General features: G+C 39.7%; 1 protein-coding gene across 1 annotated transcript in view; it reads right to left on the bottom strand.

Moving 5' to 3' along the window:
- The window catches only part of PDE11A (phosphodiesterase 11A), a 336929-nt gene that overhangs the window by 90814 nt on the left and 226874 nt on the right, over positions 1–19241 (bottom strand). Inside the window, exons 11-12 of the mRNA XM_075284005.1 lie at positions 2239–2385; positions 2009–2116 (exon numbers count right to left, since the gene is read on the bottom strand). Coding sequence (XP_075140106.1) covers positions 2009–2116; positions 2239–2385 — 255 coding nt within the window. The remainder of the gene's footprint in view (positions 1–2008; positions 2117–2238; positions 2386–19241) is intronic.

Here is a 19241-nt window from a genome sequence, read left to right as displayed (position 1 = left end):
AGGCTTGGTGAACTTTTTGGTCTTGCAATTTTTGAGGGATCTGCAACAGAGACTTTGGCGGAGATGTGAGCATAGCCTTAAATGAGTTGTTTCAGGGAAACTCTTTGCTTTTTTCCTCTTTGAAGTTTTACAGTATGACAGTCAGAGAATGATGCCCTTTATGTGCCATAACCAAGATCTTTAGAATCTTCAAAGCCAGTTCAACCAAAGTAAGCGGCAGCGCTGGCAAAATTTTTACCCAAATTTATCAAATATTTGTCATATCTATATGTCTAACATTTCCGTCCTAAGATTTTACTGGGATTCACTTTCCATGACACCCCTTACTGGAGAGAGAGACGGCTGTAACTCCCTATTTGATAAATCTGATATATAGACAACTAGAAAGACTAACCACACCCACTTGTCCACCCATTTTTGCGTTTTGTAAAAATGCAAAATCTCGCAAACTCTCCTTTGCAACTTTTTTAATGCCAGAATCGCTTGGCTTGATAAATGACCCCATTGAGCTTACAAACTTACATTTAGCAGAAGTTTAGGGTTAACTAATGGAAATGTAAAATAGTGTCTCAGTAAGACCGGGTGATACTGATGGATGGAACTTGTGCAGCTGTGTGTGATGTGCCAAGAAAGCCTGGAGACTAAATAAATCCTCCATAGAGTTATGATCCAGCAGGCTGGACCTGACACTGATAAATTCCAGCCCGCCCCACCTGGAACATGCTTTCCGCTTCCATCCTAAAGTATCTTAGATAATTGGAAGAGGAGGAAGTTCTAAGTGTCATATCGCATCACCGCAAACATTACAGGGTATATATAAATATAATATGCAATCAGAATCAGAATGAAAAGAGAATGTATGACATAAAATAATTACTATATAATCTGCATTCATTCACCTTCTTAGTAAGGCACAGTTGCCAATATAATCCCAAAGCATTTAAAGCGCACCAAAACGGTTAAAATTTTTCTTTAATTTCATAAATCAGGTGATATTAGCAAACTTTGTAATATATTTTATTAAAGAAACATTCACTTATTTCCCTCTTCCTGTGTATAGATTTGATCAAGGGAAGTCTGTTCAGCTTTAATAGAAGTCTATAGAGAGGGCATGGGGAGGAAGAGGACAGATTCTGGAGCCAGAAAGGCAGTAGCGAGATAAGAGACTATACAGTGACCGATTTATTTTACAATAGAGCTGGATTATGACTCAATATATGCTGTAGACAGTCTCATCATTCTCTCTTCCTCCTCCTCCCCTCTCCATAAACTTCATTGTAAACTGATCTGTGCAGACAGTAAATAACTAAAGAAATAGGTATTTCATTTAGCTGACCACTTTGGGGTAAATTTGTTTAAAACAAGTCTTTTTATGTACAAAATATCATATACATTTCTGATTGGTAGAGTCCACAAAGTGCTCAACACAAGTTACCTGTTTGAGACAAAGAGAGCTGAGTTGCAATAATACCGCTGGGCCAGTATATGGGGCACAGAGGCAACTGCTTCTGGCTCTGTGCACTGTATATCATAGACATGCAAAGTGGCCCCAAACAGCTAATCGCCCTTCCTGGATAGCCCATTTGATACATTTTCTCCCCGCTACTTGTACATTACTGAGTGTCCCATAGACAGTATTCTCATTTTTGTATATTTGGTCCATGCAGGACCTACAAATCATTATACTAAGAATTGAAAATATATCTATACAATAAGGTGCAATTTTTTAAATGCCAGAGCACTGGTGCACCGGAATGGTTGATGAGGCCATTGGGTTAACATTTTCTTTAATACACATTTACAATGATGTTATTCTTCATTCCAGTTTCCAATAGAAAATCTATTGTAGGTGGATAAAACAGTCGCCTCCAAAATACTGAAATGTTGCCATGAGTTTATGAAAGTTTAATGTAGACTTTTCGGGGTTAACTATCGTTGTCAGTCACAATAATTTATTACTACAAAAATTAACAGACGCAAGACAATATTTCAGGCCTCCAGTACTTACAGTTAACATGGCAAACATCAGCTGGCACACGTTGAAGGCATGCCGCCAATTGTGATAGAGAACCATTCGATAATTCTTCCTTACTGTCAGAAGCCACCTGCACAAGGTCTAAAAAACAGAAGGGGCACAAAGAGCGGTGTAGTTACTGCTGTGTATGGCGGAGGATCTCATTACCAGTGTACAGAACAAACCCCATGCCGCACAGAAGAGGCGCCGCAGCAGATGTTTACCTCGTAATCAATTTTAAACTTCTGAACCATTCCCAGTTCCATAAACATTCTCAGCGCCGCCGTAATCATCTCATCCACGTCCAAGGAGAAGTCATCAAAATGGATGTCATCGATAGAAAGCTCTGACACCAAGGGGATGTTGGCTGCCTTGAATGAGAGAGAACACAGTTATATTTCACTGGATTTTACCAATATTTACATTTACGGTATTTTCATTTTTTCTTCTAGAAATTAGTCTGGTTCTTGGCAATCAAATATTTGGTGTATATCTCAACCTGTTAGAGACAGAAAAAGATAACAGCAGAAATACAAATTATGGAAAGGTTTTTCCCATAAAAACCCTTTATTAAAACACAATTGTGTAATCACTGGGGGTTCCAACCTCAGAGGATAAAAAGTGGAGGCCCAAGGGAGGTGAGTAAAAAACTAGTTATACTCAGTTATACTCAAGCAGACACTGGAAGAGGCCTGAAGAAGACACTGGGGACCACTGGATGCCCAAGAGAGATGAGGCAAGGGGAGATTATACCTGTGTTTTATATGTACTCACCTCACCTCGGCCTCCACTTGTTATACTCTAGGGTCTGAGGAGACCCCAAAGTATAATAATAGCACTTCTGTTGTTGTTGAACAAGTTCAACCCAACACAAATTGGAGAGTTGAGCTTCACATAAATTTGTTGAAACAAGAGGGGCCACACGGTGGCTCAGTGGTTAGCACTGCAGCCTTGCAGCGCTGGAGTCCTGGTGTTCAAATCCCGCCAAGGGCATAAAACCATCTGCAAGGAGTTTGTATGTTCTCCCCGTGTTTACATGGATTTCCATCCCATATTGCAAAAGACATACTGATAGGGAAAAATGTACATTGTGAGCTCTATGTGGGGCTCACAATCTACATAAAAAAAATAAAAATTTGTTGAAACAAATTTCGTACAGTTTGCCCATACCTACTTGGGAACCCCAGCTCTTATGACTGGTGAAGGTCAAAGAGGTCAGACCACCAGCGACCATACATTTATGTCCTGTTCTTTGGATGCTATGTTGTTGATTAGAGATGAGCGAACAGTAAAATGTTTGAGATTTCGATATTCGTTTCGAGCAGCCCCTCAATATTCGACTACTCGAATCGAATATCGAACCCTATTATACTCTATGGGGGAAAATGCTCGTTTCAGGGGTAGGCAACATTCGATCAAATTATACTTACCAAGTCCACAAGTGAGAGTCGGGCTGGATCCTCCGAGAAGTCTTCTCCGTGCAGCTTCCCCGCGGCGTCTTCCGGCTCTTCATTCACTCTGCCAGGCATCGGGCCTGAGCAGAGCCGACTGCGCATGCCCTCACTACAAGCGGGCATGCGCAGTCGGCTCTGCCCAGGCCCGATGCCTGGCAGAGTGAATTCAGAGCCGGAAGACGCCGCAGGGAAGCTGCACGGAGAAGACTTCTAAAGGTAGGAGAAGAACCAGCGTTGATTGGCCGACTGTATAGCATTCAGCCAATCAATGCTGGTTCTGCATCGAACTTTTCCATTCGAATAGCGAGCGGTACTCAATCGAGTATGAGTATTTCGAATACCGTCGTATTCGATCGAATACTACTCGCTCATCTCTGTTGTTGATGAGAAAACCCCTTACGTCTACACTATATAGAAACACAAATCTAATGTAAATTTATAAAAATGCATCACATGTCCCCTAAAATCAATGCTTTTGGATAATAAAACTTCCATAATAATGCAAACACTGGAGAATGCACAATATTTTCCATAGTGAATACATTATAAAAAAAAAAAATCGATCACATAGAGTGGTACAGTATGGGCCCGCCACAGGCTATAGGTTCTATATTTGCAATTTTTGAAATGTAGAAGATTGAAGGACAACTACTTCAGTTATCACCTTAGTTAGGTGACCATTAATGGCCAAGACAGGTTAGCAGTCCCTGTTCAACAATGTTAAGTAGGTATTATGTTGACTTTACTATCCGATGTATGATTGTTGTACCAAAGTTTTGGATGCACCGTGTTATTGCTATGTATTGTATTGGTTGGCGCTTAGTTTTTGGTACCTCCTGTGGTATGACCCCACATTGGTTGAAACATGACATTTAGGTCATACTGGGGCAAAGACTTGCTGGGGAGTGGGACATTGAACCACCAGTTTGGAGAACCAGAACCTGAGCCCAAACCAGAGTCCTCAACCAAGGTACTTACACAGGGTGAAAAGGAGCGATATCGATATTTAGTTTTGCTAGAGAAGTTCCAGTTTAAACCTTGGCATATTCAGGGCTTAGGAGTCCAGAGGGCAATTTCTAATAACTTTTCATTGGTTTTTGTTTTCTTCTGTGATAAGATAACTACTAATTGTAGAAGTTTGGGTCAACTCTATTACATCTGTGTTACACAACTCTGTACTCCATACACAGTAACATTCAGTGAGAGGCAGAAACAGCTCTCAATACAGAAGTATAGAAATGCAGGATTTCACAGAAAGGATCCAAATTTTGTTAATATATATTACACAATTTATTTATGACACAATGACTGCCAGAAAATCAAAAGTTATCTGAAAGTTGTTATGCTTTAAGTGTGTACGTGTGTGAGAGAGTCCACCAGCGCATGATGTGACTGTAAAACACGGGCTTTCTATTATGTACTGCTGAAAGCAGAACGTATAATCCATTCATATAAATTATCACCGCATTGAATACCTCGAATTGTAAACAGATTTATGAGACATCGATAGACAATACAAGAATGGAAGAATGATAAGTGGCTGCTCTGGGTGCCGCACACTGTGTCGGTGGATAATGATGTTCCTGTGTGTCGTTCTCATCAGAAAGCTTACAAATTACAGCGAGAGGCTGCTGACCTTAGAATTTTAACTATTTATAACGCTAGTTTTTAACCATGGGGATGATGGGATACACTAAAAACCTGGGATTTTCCCCGCACAATCTAGGACTAGACATGGGAGAAACAGATCTTAACAAAACTGATTCGATCTGAATATTCCAAATTTTGTTTTCTTTTAAAGAAAATGAACAAATGGTGATTCGCTTTGGATGCACAAAAATGTCTGCCACATAATAATCGGGTGCAATTGCCAGCTTCACTACTAGATGAGTGGAGGTTCTGGCTGCAGAACCTACAGGAGGCGCTGCAGAGCCCAGGAAAGCAACCCCTGCTCAGGTTCAGTTGTGGTGATTGCATCTGTTGTTGAAGAAATTTTATGAGAGCCGGAAGGCTGAGGCACAGATCTGGCACCATACAATGCCAGAACTAATGACATAGAAAACTGATCCCATAGAAAACCGATCCCATAGGGAAACTGATAGGTGCGCCATATATATGTGAACACACCCGAATTGGAAATGTGCTTTGCTTCTGATTTTGGGTCCGACATTACCTCTCAGACTGCTTTTTGGCTCCTTACATGTCTCCTGATTTTGGCTCTGATGTTACCTCTCGGACTGCTTTTTTGGCTTGGACATGTTCACCTCCTGATACAAGGCAGGCAAAACCAGGGGGTTGTAAGTTTATTGTGGGTTTTGGTTTGACTTCAGATTGTGACTTCAAAGATGGAGCTGGTGAGGGCATTTGGGTACCCGGGATCTATCTCTAAGGGCTGTATGAGATTTAAACAGCTAGTTCTACTGCTCTCGATTGTCAGCCAGTTCCTGCAATTTCTATTATTTACTCCAGAGACACTATCATAACACTGCCACTACCAGCCTGTGTCACGGGTTCTAACCCCGCCCCAGCAACACAATAAGAATCACCTATGTAAAAAAAAAATCACTGTAACATAGAGGGAAAACTATTTTCATATATTTTTGGAGCTATTAAAAAAAAAAACATGAAAAAAATTGAAAAATAGACACTTCTCTTTTTTATTTACATTTTCTCCGATTTTGAAATAAAGAAAATACGTAAAAATAAAAACATAAAAACAAAAGCAAATTTATCACCGAAAAAAGACGCAAAAATAATTAGAATAACCCAAAGCAAAAAAAAAAAAAAAAAAAAAAAAGTGTTATAGCCGTCAAAACCAAATGTATCCAGTCCTGATCCAGGGAAAATGGTCCAGTCCTGAAATAGTTAAGTAAAAAAAGTAATCGAATCATCCCTGGACCAGATAAACTGAGTTTTCTGAATTGTACATTTATAGCAACAGGGTTCTTTGGTCACATTTACATAACTCGCTAAAATGAAATATGCAAATTTGTCTAAATGTGATTTCCTTTTTACTCAAAATCTTGATCATTATCTGTTTAAGTTCTAGACTCAGGTCATAAGAGATTGGATTCTACTTTTTCAAGACAGATTGCCTCCTTAGTGGATGTGAATTTCGTAAAAATTAGGAACAACAATGAGGACATTAAGGTGGAGTGTAGATTTTATAGCACTGCTAATTCTTTTCATAACTGTATATTAGTCTAAATGTGTGAACTTTTTATTAGGGTTCATCACCCACAAACAGTTATTATAGTCTGGGGTCTATAAAGTCAATTTTTCTTACATTTTTAAGAATCCCCAATCCACCGCTCGGTGACGGTGACGCTAAACCTGGATTAGGATTAGGTAAGCAAAAATGCCGCCGGGGCCCTGGCATAGCGCTGCCTGAAGCGGTCGCTTCAGGTTGCCTCATGGGAGGTGCGGCGCTGTTTATGACATGTCGCATTGTCCTGCTGGTAGATGCCATCATCCTGAGGAAAAAACATTCGCATGTAGGGGCGAACATGGTCCACAAGGATAGATGCATACTTCTGTTGATACATCATGCCTTCCACAATGATGAGTGCACCCAGACGGCTGATGACACGTGCCTTCTGCGGTTGGTTATTTAACGCTGACGTCAAAAAGTAGGTGGTGGTCACATTAATATAACTGGACTGTGTATTACAGAGGCTTAATAGCGGATAATTGTATATACTGTATACACTATGACTGGCACTTTATATATGCACTGCACTTATAATACAGTGTATATGAACTATAGCTGATTCTACTATACATGCACTATAGCAGACATTTTATTATTTTATTTTTATTATATTATTTTATTCTTTAAATGTTTTCTACTATATATCCACTACAGCTGGGTATATCTAAATGCACTGCAATAACCACTAATACATATGTACTATAGCTATTACTGTATATGCACTGTAGCAAGTACCATATGTGCTAAACCATAATATACTGCATGATTAATATTTTTTTTATTAATAATACTAATAGCAAATCCCGGGATCTGCTATTCTTTGTTCCTGCTTCTTTCGTAGAGCAAGTATGTCACCGTGTGGTGGATTATTTGTATTATTTTTACCTCTCATCTCTCAGTATAGAACAAAGAACAGAAATAACAGATGTTTGTCGAGCAAAATTACCTGAGAACCTGCCAAAGAGATATCAATCATAGGTTTTCTGTATTCAGGGAAGCACATCTACATATGCTGAGACACCGGCAATAAAATATAATATTTGTATCATTGCTTCTCATCAAATTTGCTTTGTACAAATAAAATGTCACAGCAAAGCAAACAACAGAAGGCGGAGATCTCTGTTTCAATATACTTTTATAGAAGTAAATCTGCCACGCTGAATACATAAATAACAAGTAGTTGAAGCGTAAGGTGTAGCTGTCAGGTGTACAAAAATAGTCGTAATGTTCGCTATGACAATACGATGTAGATGAGATTACAGATTACCAATATCGTAGCACGGACATTATACTATTGCGTATATACACAACCTAGGTTTAGGTATACATTGACCAAAATCTAAAATAATAACCGTTTCTTCTATTAATATACACTGTCAATTGTCAAGTTTGTGGATGGAGCTTTAGGATGATGAGTGTCTGCGAGCGATACCTCAGGGGAAACAGTAACATGTCTTAAGAGCAATCCATCCTGTCCCATCTATGTTTCCCCTGACAGTAGATCTCAGGGAAGAACCTGACAGACCTCATAGACATTATATGTTACAATGTCTATGGGCACCATTAGCATATCATTGCTCTGTATGACATTCTTATCACTGAAGTCATTACAGTATTATACAGTTTGTTTGCTATAGTAAAAAATAAATAAATAAGTAAGCCATTGTCAATTAGACTATGCTCATATCTGCACTGGAGCCTGAAATTGGGGACAAAAAAAGTCTTGCAAGCATGACTTTTTCATCCAACAAAGTCCTGCAGAAAATATCAGATAACCTTCACACCCCATTGTAGCCTCTTGGATCCCTTCGGAATCCATTGTTGTCCTTCTTTGGACGGATCCATTTTAAAAGCTTAAAGGGATGTCCCATCTCAAGGATCCTATCTATACTGGTAGCTTATGTAAATTGAAGACTTTTCCTAAATATATTGCTTTAGAAATTCTACTTTGTTTGCCTCATATATGAACTTATTCCTCCCATTGTTTACACAGCGTTGCTATAACCACAGACGTATAGGACAAGTGACGTTACTTGCTCACTGCTCTTGCCGCTTCAGCTAATTGCAGTTTGCTGATAAAGCCCAGTCTGTTATTTCTCTATGTAAACTCACAGATAACACTGAGTCAGTTCTGTACAAGAATCTGCATATTATCTGATCTGTATAAGTGTTGTTTGTCCAGTTCAGCAGGAGGGTGAGTGTGGGAAGAAATATAGGAAGTGAGAAGCAGACGCTGCATGCAGCCTGGCTGAAAGACTGAGATCGGAGAACCCCTTTAAAGAGATGACATTGAAAGTGTGCATGTACAACTAATTTGTCCCTTAAATAAAGGCACACAAGAAATTGTTACTGGCAAATATATTCTTCCCTGTAATCCATGCAGCAAGGCAAACAAGTTTCAGAAGACATGTTTTATAGAAGTATGAAGCTTTAAAGACTACTGTTTCCCCCACCCATTAGGTTTCTATTTTAGTAAATAAATATATTCTACAAAAAGTAACAATTGTGGATCATATTTTCTTATAACTGTGTTACATGGTTTCTTTTTTATTTCTTCCAGAAAAGTATAAATAAATTGACAACTTTGTAAGAACCAAAGACAGAAAAACTGCTCAGTAATGTACTTGTGTTTGCATTGTGTGTATGTAACGGTGTATGTGTACATGCTGTATATATTGTATGTTGTATGTGTGTGTTTTTTGCACGTTTCTGGGATTTAAAAAGAGTCGGTCACAAGAGCCCAGCATATCAACCCAGCCTCACAGATAGATAGGTTAGTGTCACCTGAATCAGTGTTTTCCCCATTGTGACTTGGTCTATTGCTGCTCCAAAGAACTCATTGGTATATTGACGAAAACAGCAATATCTCCTAACCTATAACCTATCTATCTGCAGGGCTGGGTTGATATTCTGGGTTCTAGTGACAAAATTTATAAAGTACATGCAGGCAGCAGGGGAAGCATACAAAATAAAATTGCATCTATTGCTACCTACATTATCCCCTCCATTACTGCACTGGATTGGCTATTGGCTGCAGTTGTGACTTCGATGGGACCACTGCAGTCAAAACCTGCTCTCAGCTGCATATTGAAAATGGGGATTTAATGCAGTCCCCCATCGATGTGACATCACCGCTGCAGCCATCCTGTATACAAACACAGGAGCAGAACACAGGGGGGAATGCAGGTATCAGTTTTCCCTCCTGCAGGCATTAAAATTTATAATCCCAATTAACCCTTTAAGGGCTAAATCATATAGGGCCTCAGTAACCTACATAAGTGAACACCCTAGTGTCCATGGTTAATACTGTAACATGCATAGCTTGAGCTATTGCTACCCCTAGTCAGGGGCCAAGCATTTACCTGAAGGCGTTCGGGGGTTCCAAAATAATCCTTCACAACACAACAGTAAGTAAAATGAAAGACAACAGGCATGATAAGTAATGATTCTTTGCACCTCATGCCATGACAGATGATATGTTCCCTGTACTTGTGGTTTCCAATTTGCTTTGTGTTCTTGTAACATTCTCGAGCCCTGGGGCAAGTATTTGTTTAGATACTGCAATTGTAATGAAAAGTGAAATTCCCATTGAAACAGCGGTACGCCTTACAGAAGAACGCTCTTCTGTTTCTGCCTGAACATTAACTGCACATAAGTCATTTTCTGCTGAAGTGTGGGGTTCCATACTTCGTCTTTTTAAGCGGAGTCAGAACCCCACTGTGCTTACATAAAATGTTCCTGACTCCTGGTACAACGGCTTGGTTTATTGTACAGTTATACAACAATACATGAGTATGTAAATGTATACACCGCGGAAACAAATGCTTTCCATTGCTCGCTTTACATAAACTGCGAGAACATTTATTATAAATAATATCAGCAGGATTGGCGTGTTAAGTAGATTTAGGTCCGTGCTGATGATGGTGGTGGGTGGCAGTATGTTTCATGTAAGACTAGCAAACGTGAGAGGTTACAAAATAATGTACTGTACAGGTGTCAAGACTAAACAATAACCCCATAGACATGTACTGTACCTGAATCAGTGTGCAGAGATCAATATGGAAATACATGTTTTTGTTGCGGACCTTTATACAGTTTATAGTGTAAGTAAACTTTCATTTAGTTATTCATACAGTAAATCCATGGTGAAGGTAAAGGGGATAAACGTTGCAACGTATTTCATGAAAGAAAAGCACCTATGTCTTTAAGGGTCAGTTCACAAACAGTTTTTTGGCAGCGGATTTTGACATGGAATCTGCCTCAAAATCCATCGCCAAAACCGGATCTCTTTGACTTCAATGGGAGCCGCTCGCTTCTTTTTTACACTAGCTAGTAGCGGAAAAAAGAAGCGAGATGACCCTTCTTGCCGCGGATTCTGCGGCTGAGTCAACTGTGGCGTCCACGGCACGAGGCTCCCTCTTGATTAGGCCCATTCTTTTAGGCCTAATCCGGAGTAGAATGCACTGCACCGGCATCCCGTCATGGCTCGCCGCGCATAATGTTCACATGCGGAATGCAAATTCCACCATGTGAACATAACCTAAAGCGGTTGTCCAGGATGAATTGTTTTTGGCAAGGAGGCTGGGGAAGGAGAAAAACAAAAATATACTCACCCGTCCCCTGTGTCTTACACTGCAGTCCGGTCCTGATGCTTCAGAGTCTTGTTTCGGGCAAAGTCCTAATCAGCGGCCTCAGCAGTCTTAGGAAAGGAACCGGGACGTCACTCGCATATGTCACCTGTGACATCCCGTGTCCATTCCTTAGGCCACTGAGGTTGCTGATTGACCTCAGCAGTCATGTGTGGTGAGGATTTCTAACAGAAGAAGACCCTGGAGCAGACACCAGCGCACCGGGACTGGTGATCATGGGTGAGTTAATTTTTTTCAACTTTCTCGGCCTCCATACCAAAAATAGTTTACTTTGGACAATCCCTTTAACCACTACTCCTGTCTTTACTTCTTATCTGAATGATTTTCCATACACATACAGTGTCATCTTGCAATGAACTCTGTGGAGAAGGGACAGATGAAGAAGAGATGGGGAGAGACAGAGATATGAGGTCATCCACAGCACTAACTGAGTCATTTCTGTCAGAAGAAGGCTGGATAGTCATTTTTTAATAACCCAGTTGTGTTGTGAACTAAAACTGTCTCTATAGTGCCGATGCCTCTCTGCTTTGAGAAATTCTCCTCTTTCTCCCCCTCCTTTTTAGACTTTTATAGTACAGATTGGATCAGTGGGAGAAGGAAGAAAACAAGTAAAGACACAGGCACGTCTCTTTAATAAAGTAGGTTACAATGTTTATCTTTCAAATAAAGTCAAATGTAAAAGCTCACCATATCCCGAAGCAAGGTGCACGATCTATTTCTCCCGGACTTGAGGAGGAAGAGGAAACACAGAAACTATTTTGAAGGTAAGATCCGCAGCTCTTGTTCGTTGATAAAAAATAACTTTTATTGCTTCATTTAAAAATTGGTAAAGACACCATAACGTACAAGTGAAAAAAGATTAGAAAAAACATGAAAGTGAATTAAAAACCGCAATAACTACATATTAGGCTGACTGACGCGTTTCGAGACACAAAAACGGTCTCTTATTCATAGTCTTGTGAATGCCCTAAACAAGTGAGACTAGAACTTCCTTATATAACCCATATGTTACAGGTGTGGTTAATTAAACTTCCTCAGCAGAAACGCCTAATCCTGTCTCAGGAATGACGTAAATAAATTTATTCGTAAAACATGCATCTTGTGTATTGTCCTTATTATTAGTGTAAGCTGAAGACCTTGTATACACCTACATAGATAGAAATTTTCTTATTCAACAACAAAATATCCTAAACATGTCACTATAGTACATTTATAGACCAAAAATAATCATATGACGATGCAACAATATAAACAACTATAAACCATAACATAGGCTAAATGATACATTATTCACAATATATTCATGCACGTATATTGACTGTTGGTAACGGTATAAGTGATATATCCAAATAAAACACTATAGGACTGCGTACCTATATAAATCCAAATACACAAATGATATCACTAGCCTGTCTAGTTTAACAACCAATTACAATGTCAGGTTTTATTCACACATGAATTGCTGCACTGATGCGGTTGTTTACTGCATCAGGTGCGAGAAATGCAGAGTTGAATACATCGGATGTACAATGAGACCGTTAAAAAATAGAATTTTAGAGCATGTCAAAGACAGCAGCAAAAGCATATCAGAAGGCATGTCGGGGGCTTCAAAGCACTTCGCTCTGGTACACAAGGGATCAGTCTCCACCCTAAAATTTTGGGGTATAGATAAGATCCAAGCATCTCCCAGAGGTGGTAACATTAAGGAGCTCCTATTTAAAAAGGAGGCCCTGTGGATCTTGCGGTTCGGCAGCAGACAACCACAGGGCCTCAATATGAGATCGGATTTGTCGCTAATTTATTAAAAAAGATTTAGATATATACCTCTAACTCTAATTCAAGTAGGGAATTATATGCATCTCTTGCTGTTTTACTTTTAGGTACATGTTCCCTATACTTCTATTATTACAATTTATTAACTTTGATCTGATCTGTTCAAACCCGTTCAATATTTTATAACTTTATAATTCTACTGCACTTACCTCTTGGCGTGTGGTTGGGTGTGGTTTGTGCTTGCATTGGTGGGTGGGAGTGGGTTGTGGTGGTTTCCTGGTTGTTGATTGGCTGGTTGAAGCTTGGACGGGCTTTGTCGGGCGAACCTAATATTAGTAGTGAACGCTAGAGGTCGCTTCCCCAGGTCAGGATCAAAGAAATATATTGTGATTGGTCAATTTATATCACGTGACCACAATAAATCTTTGAATGAGGGGTAGTGATTAACTCAATACTACAAAGAGACGCTAGAGGTCGCTTTCCAACATACTGTCATATAGAATGCATCATGATTGGTCATTTTACATCACGTGACTAAATAAAATCTATGAATGAGGGATAGTAAAAACGATGTATATGACGATAGACCTCAACTAGGGGCTGCATGTAGCGTTTCTTGAAATCCTTATACAAGCGGCCTTTTGGATTTATATAGGTACGCAGTCCTATAGTGTTTTATTTGGATATATCACTTATACCGTTACCAACAGTCAATATACGTGCATGAATATATTGTGAATAATGTATCATTTAGCCTATGTTATGGTTTATAGTTGTTTATATTGTTGCATCGTCATATGATTATTTTTGGTCTATAAATGTACTATAGTGACATGTTTAGGATATTTTGTTGTTGAATAAGAAAATTTCTATCTATGTAAGTGTATACAAGGTCTTCAGCTTACACTAATAATAAGGACAATACACAAGATGCATGTTTTACGAATAAATTTATTTACGTCATTCCTGAGACAGGATTAGGCGTTTCTGCTGAGGAAGTTTAATTAACCACACCTGTAACATATGGGTTATATAAGGAAGTTCTAGTCTCACTTGTTTAGGGCATTCACAAGACTATGAATAAGAGACCGTTTTTGTGTCTCGAAACGCGTCAGTCAGCCTAATATGTAGTTATTGCGGTTTTTAATTCACTTTCATGTTTTTTCTAATCTTTTTTCACTTGTACGTTATGGTGTCTTTACCAATTTTTAAATGAAGCAATAAAAGTTATTTTTTATCAACGAACAAGAGCTGCGGATCTTACCTTCAAAATAGTTTCAATGTTTATCTTTACCTGAACTATGGATTTATATAAAAAAAAAAGTTTAGATCCGCTTAGAATATTGTAGGTGTGCTCTGGTCTAACCACTCTTTCTAAGGGGCAGTTTACACAGAGTAACGGGCCGCGTATTCAGGCACGTATACACATGTCAGAGCGCGGTGCTTCAAAACAGATCCCATTCATTTCAATCTATGCCGGCATACGCACGATACACATTGAAATCAATTGGTTACAAAGCCTCCCATTGATTTCAATGTGTATCGCGCATATGCCGGCACACATTGAAATGAATGGGATCTGTTTTGAAGCGCCGCGCTCTGACACATGTATACATGCCTGAATGCGCGGCACGTTACTCCGTGTGAACTACCCCTAATAGTGTACTGAGTATCTAAACTACCCAGAGGTTCGCTTGACCAACTCCTATAGGACTGTTTGTTCTTAGAACTACCTACCCCTTCTTCGTAAATCTAGACTCCTTCAAGAAAGCTGGAATCGCTATCGCATCTCTAGAAACTGGAGGGGTTAACTCATTTAAAATGACCTTGTTATCAAAGATCCTCGATGTCTCAGGCTGGATTCACATCTGCATTGGAGTCTTCATAGGAGACTCCAAAGCCGGTTTCCACTTAAAATAGAAAAGTCTTACAAGGAAGACTTTTTTGTTCACCAGTTTCAATACAAAATTGGCAGAAATCGGGTAAAAACCTAGCAGACCTCATTACAGTCCATGCGATCTGTGGGTTTCTGCGGGTAACCATTTTTTTCAATGCAGACAGGGCCTCCATCTTTCAAGTTCTCATGTGGTTCCGAACAATGGAGACCCGAACACTAGTGTGAACCTAGCATAAGAACCTATACTAACCTCATTAATTTGTTACTCTGTACTCATCTCTTCTATGTTGCTAAATAAGGAAGTGGATTTTTTGGCTCCAACCTATATGAACAGCGGTGACAAATTTGGGAATCACCATGCAAGAATGCCCAAAACACACTCATGTAAGGCTGAAGCCCCACGTTACAAAACCGCTGCATTTTATAGCACCTGCAAAGTGGATTGGATGCTGGCTAATTCCATCCACACGTTGCAGAAAAACATCTGTAGCGAAAAAGCTGTGTTTTCAGAGATTCCCCTCCCCAGGGGGTATATTTCACATATGGTGGTTCTTTCCCAAGGTAAAAACATTTTTCATAAAAAGTTTTCACGTCATTCAATCCATAACAGGACTCAATTTACGTAAAGACCCTTGGAAAGTATTAAGAAATAAACACATTGAGAAAATCCCCTCAAGGACTTGTCAACTGGCAACCAAGCAAACAATAGCTTAGAAGAAGCCTACCTTAGACACTGGCGTGAAGAGCAGGTTGAATTGCTACATGATAAATGAAAAACTCTTATCTATCCTTTTAAATAAATACATAGATTTGTTCTCCATATGTGGAATATACCACTCCATTCCCCTTGACTCAGAGCTTGCTCTCTATCTAGTCACTACCAATTGACTTTGACAGGGTAGATGCTTCCTATCGTGAGAAGATGACAAGTTTACCTTCCCCTCCCTCCCTTCTTTCCTACCTTGTCTCTATCTTGTTGTGCCCCATTTTTTCCTCTTTATTCTCCTTTTTTATTATATCCTTTGTTATTGTCTGTACCAGGGGCGTAACTTGAGGGGGCGCAGAGGGTGCAGACACACCGGGGCCCAGGAGCCTTAGGGGGCCTATAAGCACTGACACCAGTATTGAGATTGCAGCTTCCATTTGGTCCATAAACCAAGGAGACCCACAGATTACCCCTAACCACACCGAGGTGGATTAAACTCCTTAGCACCCGTAACCATCACTATCAAGAATTCACTGTAGGGATGAGGTAGGGGGCCCCGGACAAAAGATTGCACCTGGGCCCACAAGGCTTTAGTTGCACCACTGGTCTGTGCTGTATAATTTACGTTAAAGGGGTATTCCCATCTCAAGGATCCTCTCTATACTGCTATGTGAAATTATTCCTCCCATTGTTTACACATCATTGTCAAAGCACCCGGCCTATTATCTGATCTCAGGTGACTCACTCTGTGCTCTCTAGTGCAGTCACTTAGGGCTAGTTCACATGGGGTTCCACGTGAACACATTCCGTCACGGCTTTCCGCTCCCGATTAGGCCCAAATGAATGGGCCTAGTCCGGAGGGTGGTGTCGTGAGGCGGACTCCGACCGGAAGAAAGGGCAGCTTGAAAAAGGAAATGACCAGCCCCCATTGATTTCAATGGGAGGTGGCAGGATTTTGACGTGGATTTCTCGTCAAAATCCTGACCATTTTGCCCCGTGCGAACTAGCCCTTACTGCTCTAAAATCCAGGCAATCAGGTCAGCTAATTAGAGTTTGCTGAAGAAGTCTTGGACATGTATACAGTATAATATAGTTATCTATGTTGCTAGGAGTCCCTGCCCCAGTATTATATAAAGTCCATTGGTGATTAGAGTATGGGCGGGATGTTGTTAAGTGGTAGGGACTCTAACATGATAGACCCCCTCCCAGCATTGGTTAGACCAGGAAATTCATCACTTAAAAGAACTAAGTTTCACAGACAGAGTTTCATGGTGTAGATAGGGAATAAATGTCATTAGGGGTACAACCCCTTAAATTGTGTTACATTACTGACACATCAAATGTATTCATTGTTTTAAAATTTGGTACCTTTCTATCAATTCCAACCCACACTCTGCCTCCACCCAAAACTGATCTTGATTTCATCCGACTCCACAGCTCTGGGGGCCAGGACTAGTACTATAAAAAATTGTGGCCAAAATTTCCAGTGCTGGCTAAAAATACAATCATAAAATACCTTACAAATATAATACTTCCATAAACTTCCCTTAGTACCCACACAATAGCACCATACATTGCTAATGTAGAATATAATGTTTCTATAGACCTGTAAATATTCACAGGAGGACAGCTTCAGCTTAAAATGCACATTGTCCAAATGTCTTCAGAAAGTGGCATTTGAAGGACAGGCGTTTCAATGGCAGGTTTCAGTCCTATGGCTGGTGGCACCACAGGAAACTGTAATAACACAATCACTGCTGTGATAATACTGCTGAAGGGAAGGACGAGGAACAAGGGAAGTACTTGCAAGCTGCAAATCTTGTACACACAGTACATGTTATTGTAGCGTAAGAAGTGATGGGCTGATCTGTATCAGACGGAAGTTCCCAAATTTGATTTTTCTATGAACACCCTTCCCACCAGACTATGCAGTGTTAGCATTTTTATACTACTGAACCTGCTCCTATAAATGTAAGAAATAAAGTTGCGATATGAGCAGAAGAAAAGTGCTGAAACACCAAAGTGCAGGTAAGAGCGTGGAGCGTGAAGTCACTGGATTCTAGGAAAGTCTGCAAACAGGGGAGTAGATTAGTAGCCTGTCATATACAGGGTTCATTTTGAGGGCTATGCAATCTTCTCATAAGGCACTATTAATACGTGAACACGCTGTCATTTTCAAATGAGAGTAAGAGGCTATGGGACTATTCACATAACCATATATCGTTTTGATGGACCGTAAGAAAATCTCATCAAAAAACAGATAATTTTCATGAATCAGTCCAGTCCCTGACTGTAGTCGCATGATCATTTCATCAATTTTTCAGTGCCAATTTTCATTATGATGATGTTATCAGGGCAAATCAATTTAGTAAATTATATCAGCAACCACAATATTACATCATAATTACAGAGCTTTATTTAAAGGGGTAATAGGACTATGTTTGTGTTGTTTATTCCCAACTTGTGTACTCTGAACACATGGTTATCTATTCCTACCAGTGGTAGGGCCTCACACATCACGTGTGCCTTGGCTCTCGCCACCCTCTCTCTGGAGTAACCATGTTTCACATGCTGGGCAGCAGACAATGAAGTGTGAAGGAACAACAGAACAATAGAGCAAAGTCTCATTATCAGTTCTGTGCTATACCTTGTGTAATAGAGGTATGCAGGACACTGTAAATAGATACAATGTTTATGAAAAGGGAGAGGAATCTTGGAAGCTGCAGAGCATTCATCAAATAAAGCCCAGGCAGAATAAAAACAAAGGTTCTGCATAGAGCTGGTCTATGTAATGAAGATCAAATAACTACTTCTAAACTATAAGTGACACGTAAGTATTCCTTTGTATTTTCATAAGCTGGGGTTAATTCATATTATCACAATTGTATGTAATTAGTTTAGTATAACATTCCTATGAAACGCTTTGTTAGGCTTCCAAGCACAGCACTAAATGCACGGCTGGAGAATGAGAGTAAAATAAGGTTTTTAGCAGTGATTAAACATCCTGCTATATTTGCTTTTTTCTGGTATATTATCTATAGGCGTTGTCAAAGTGCAAAAGAGGTTTATGGCAGAGAACTAGTTGGAACCCTCTACTAGGATGAAAATTGTCATGTATTTTTTGGAATAAACACTAGAGGGCGATACAATCCAATGCCTGAATACGATGCTCTTTGGCTCTCGCATGGATTCCCATTCACAAAATGAAATATATTATTATTAATTATTATTATTATTAATTATTATTATTATTATTATTATTTATATAGCACCATTAATTCCATGGTGCTTTACATTTGGGGGTTACATACAGTACACAGAATATACAAGTAGATATAATACTAACAGTGACCGACTGGCACAGTGGGGTGAGGGCCCTGCCCGCAAGGGCTTACACTCTATGAATATATTTTTATCATATTTCTCTGCATCCCCTCCAAAACTTGGAAATGAACAATACCTTTCTGCATTCCTAGTGGTGATAAATGTTAGATGTGCAGCGTAGTTTTTATTGGCTCCAATGTTCCTAAAAGTAAG

The sequence above is a fragment of the Leptodactylus fuscus genome, chromosome 8 (assembly GCF_031893055.1).
Source record: "Leptodactylus fuscus isolate aLepFus1 chromosome 8, aLepFus1.hap2, whole genome shotgun sequence".
NCBI classification, from domain to species: Eukaryota; Metazoa; Chordata; class Amphibia; order Anura; family Leptodactylidae; genus Leptodactylus; species Leptodactylus fuscus.
Note: the sequence above shows the minus strand (reverse complement) of the source record. Positions and strands in the feature narration are given on the sequence as shown.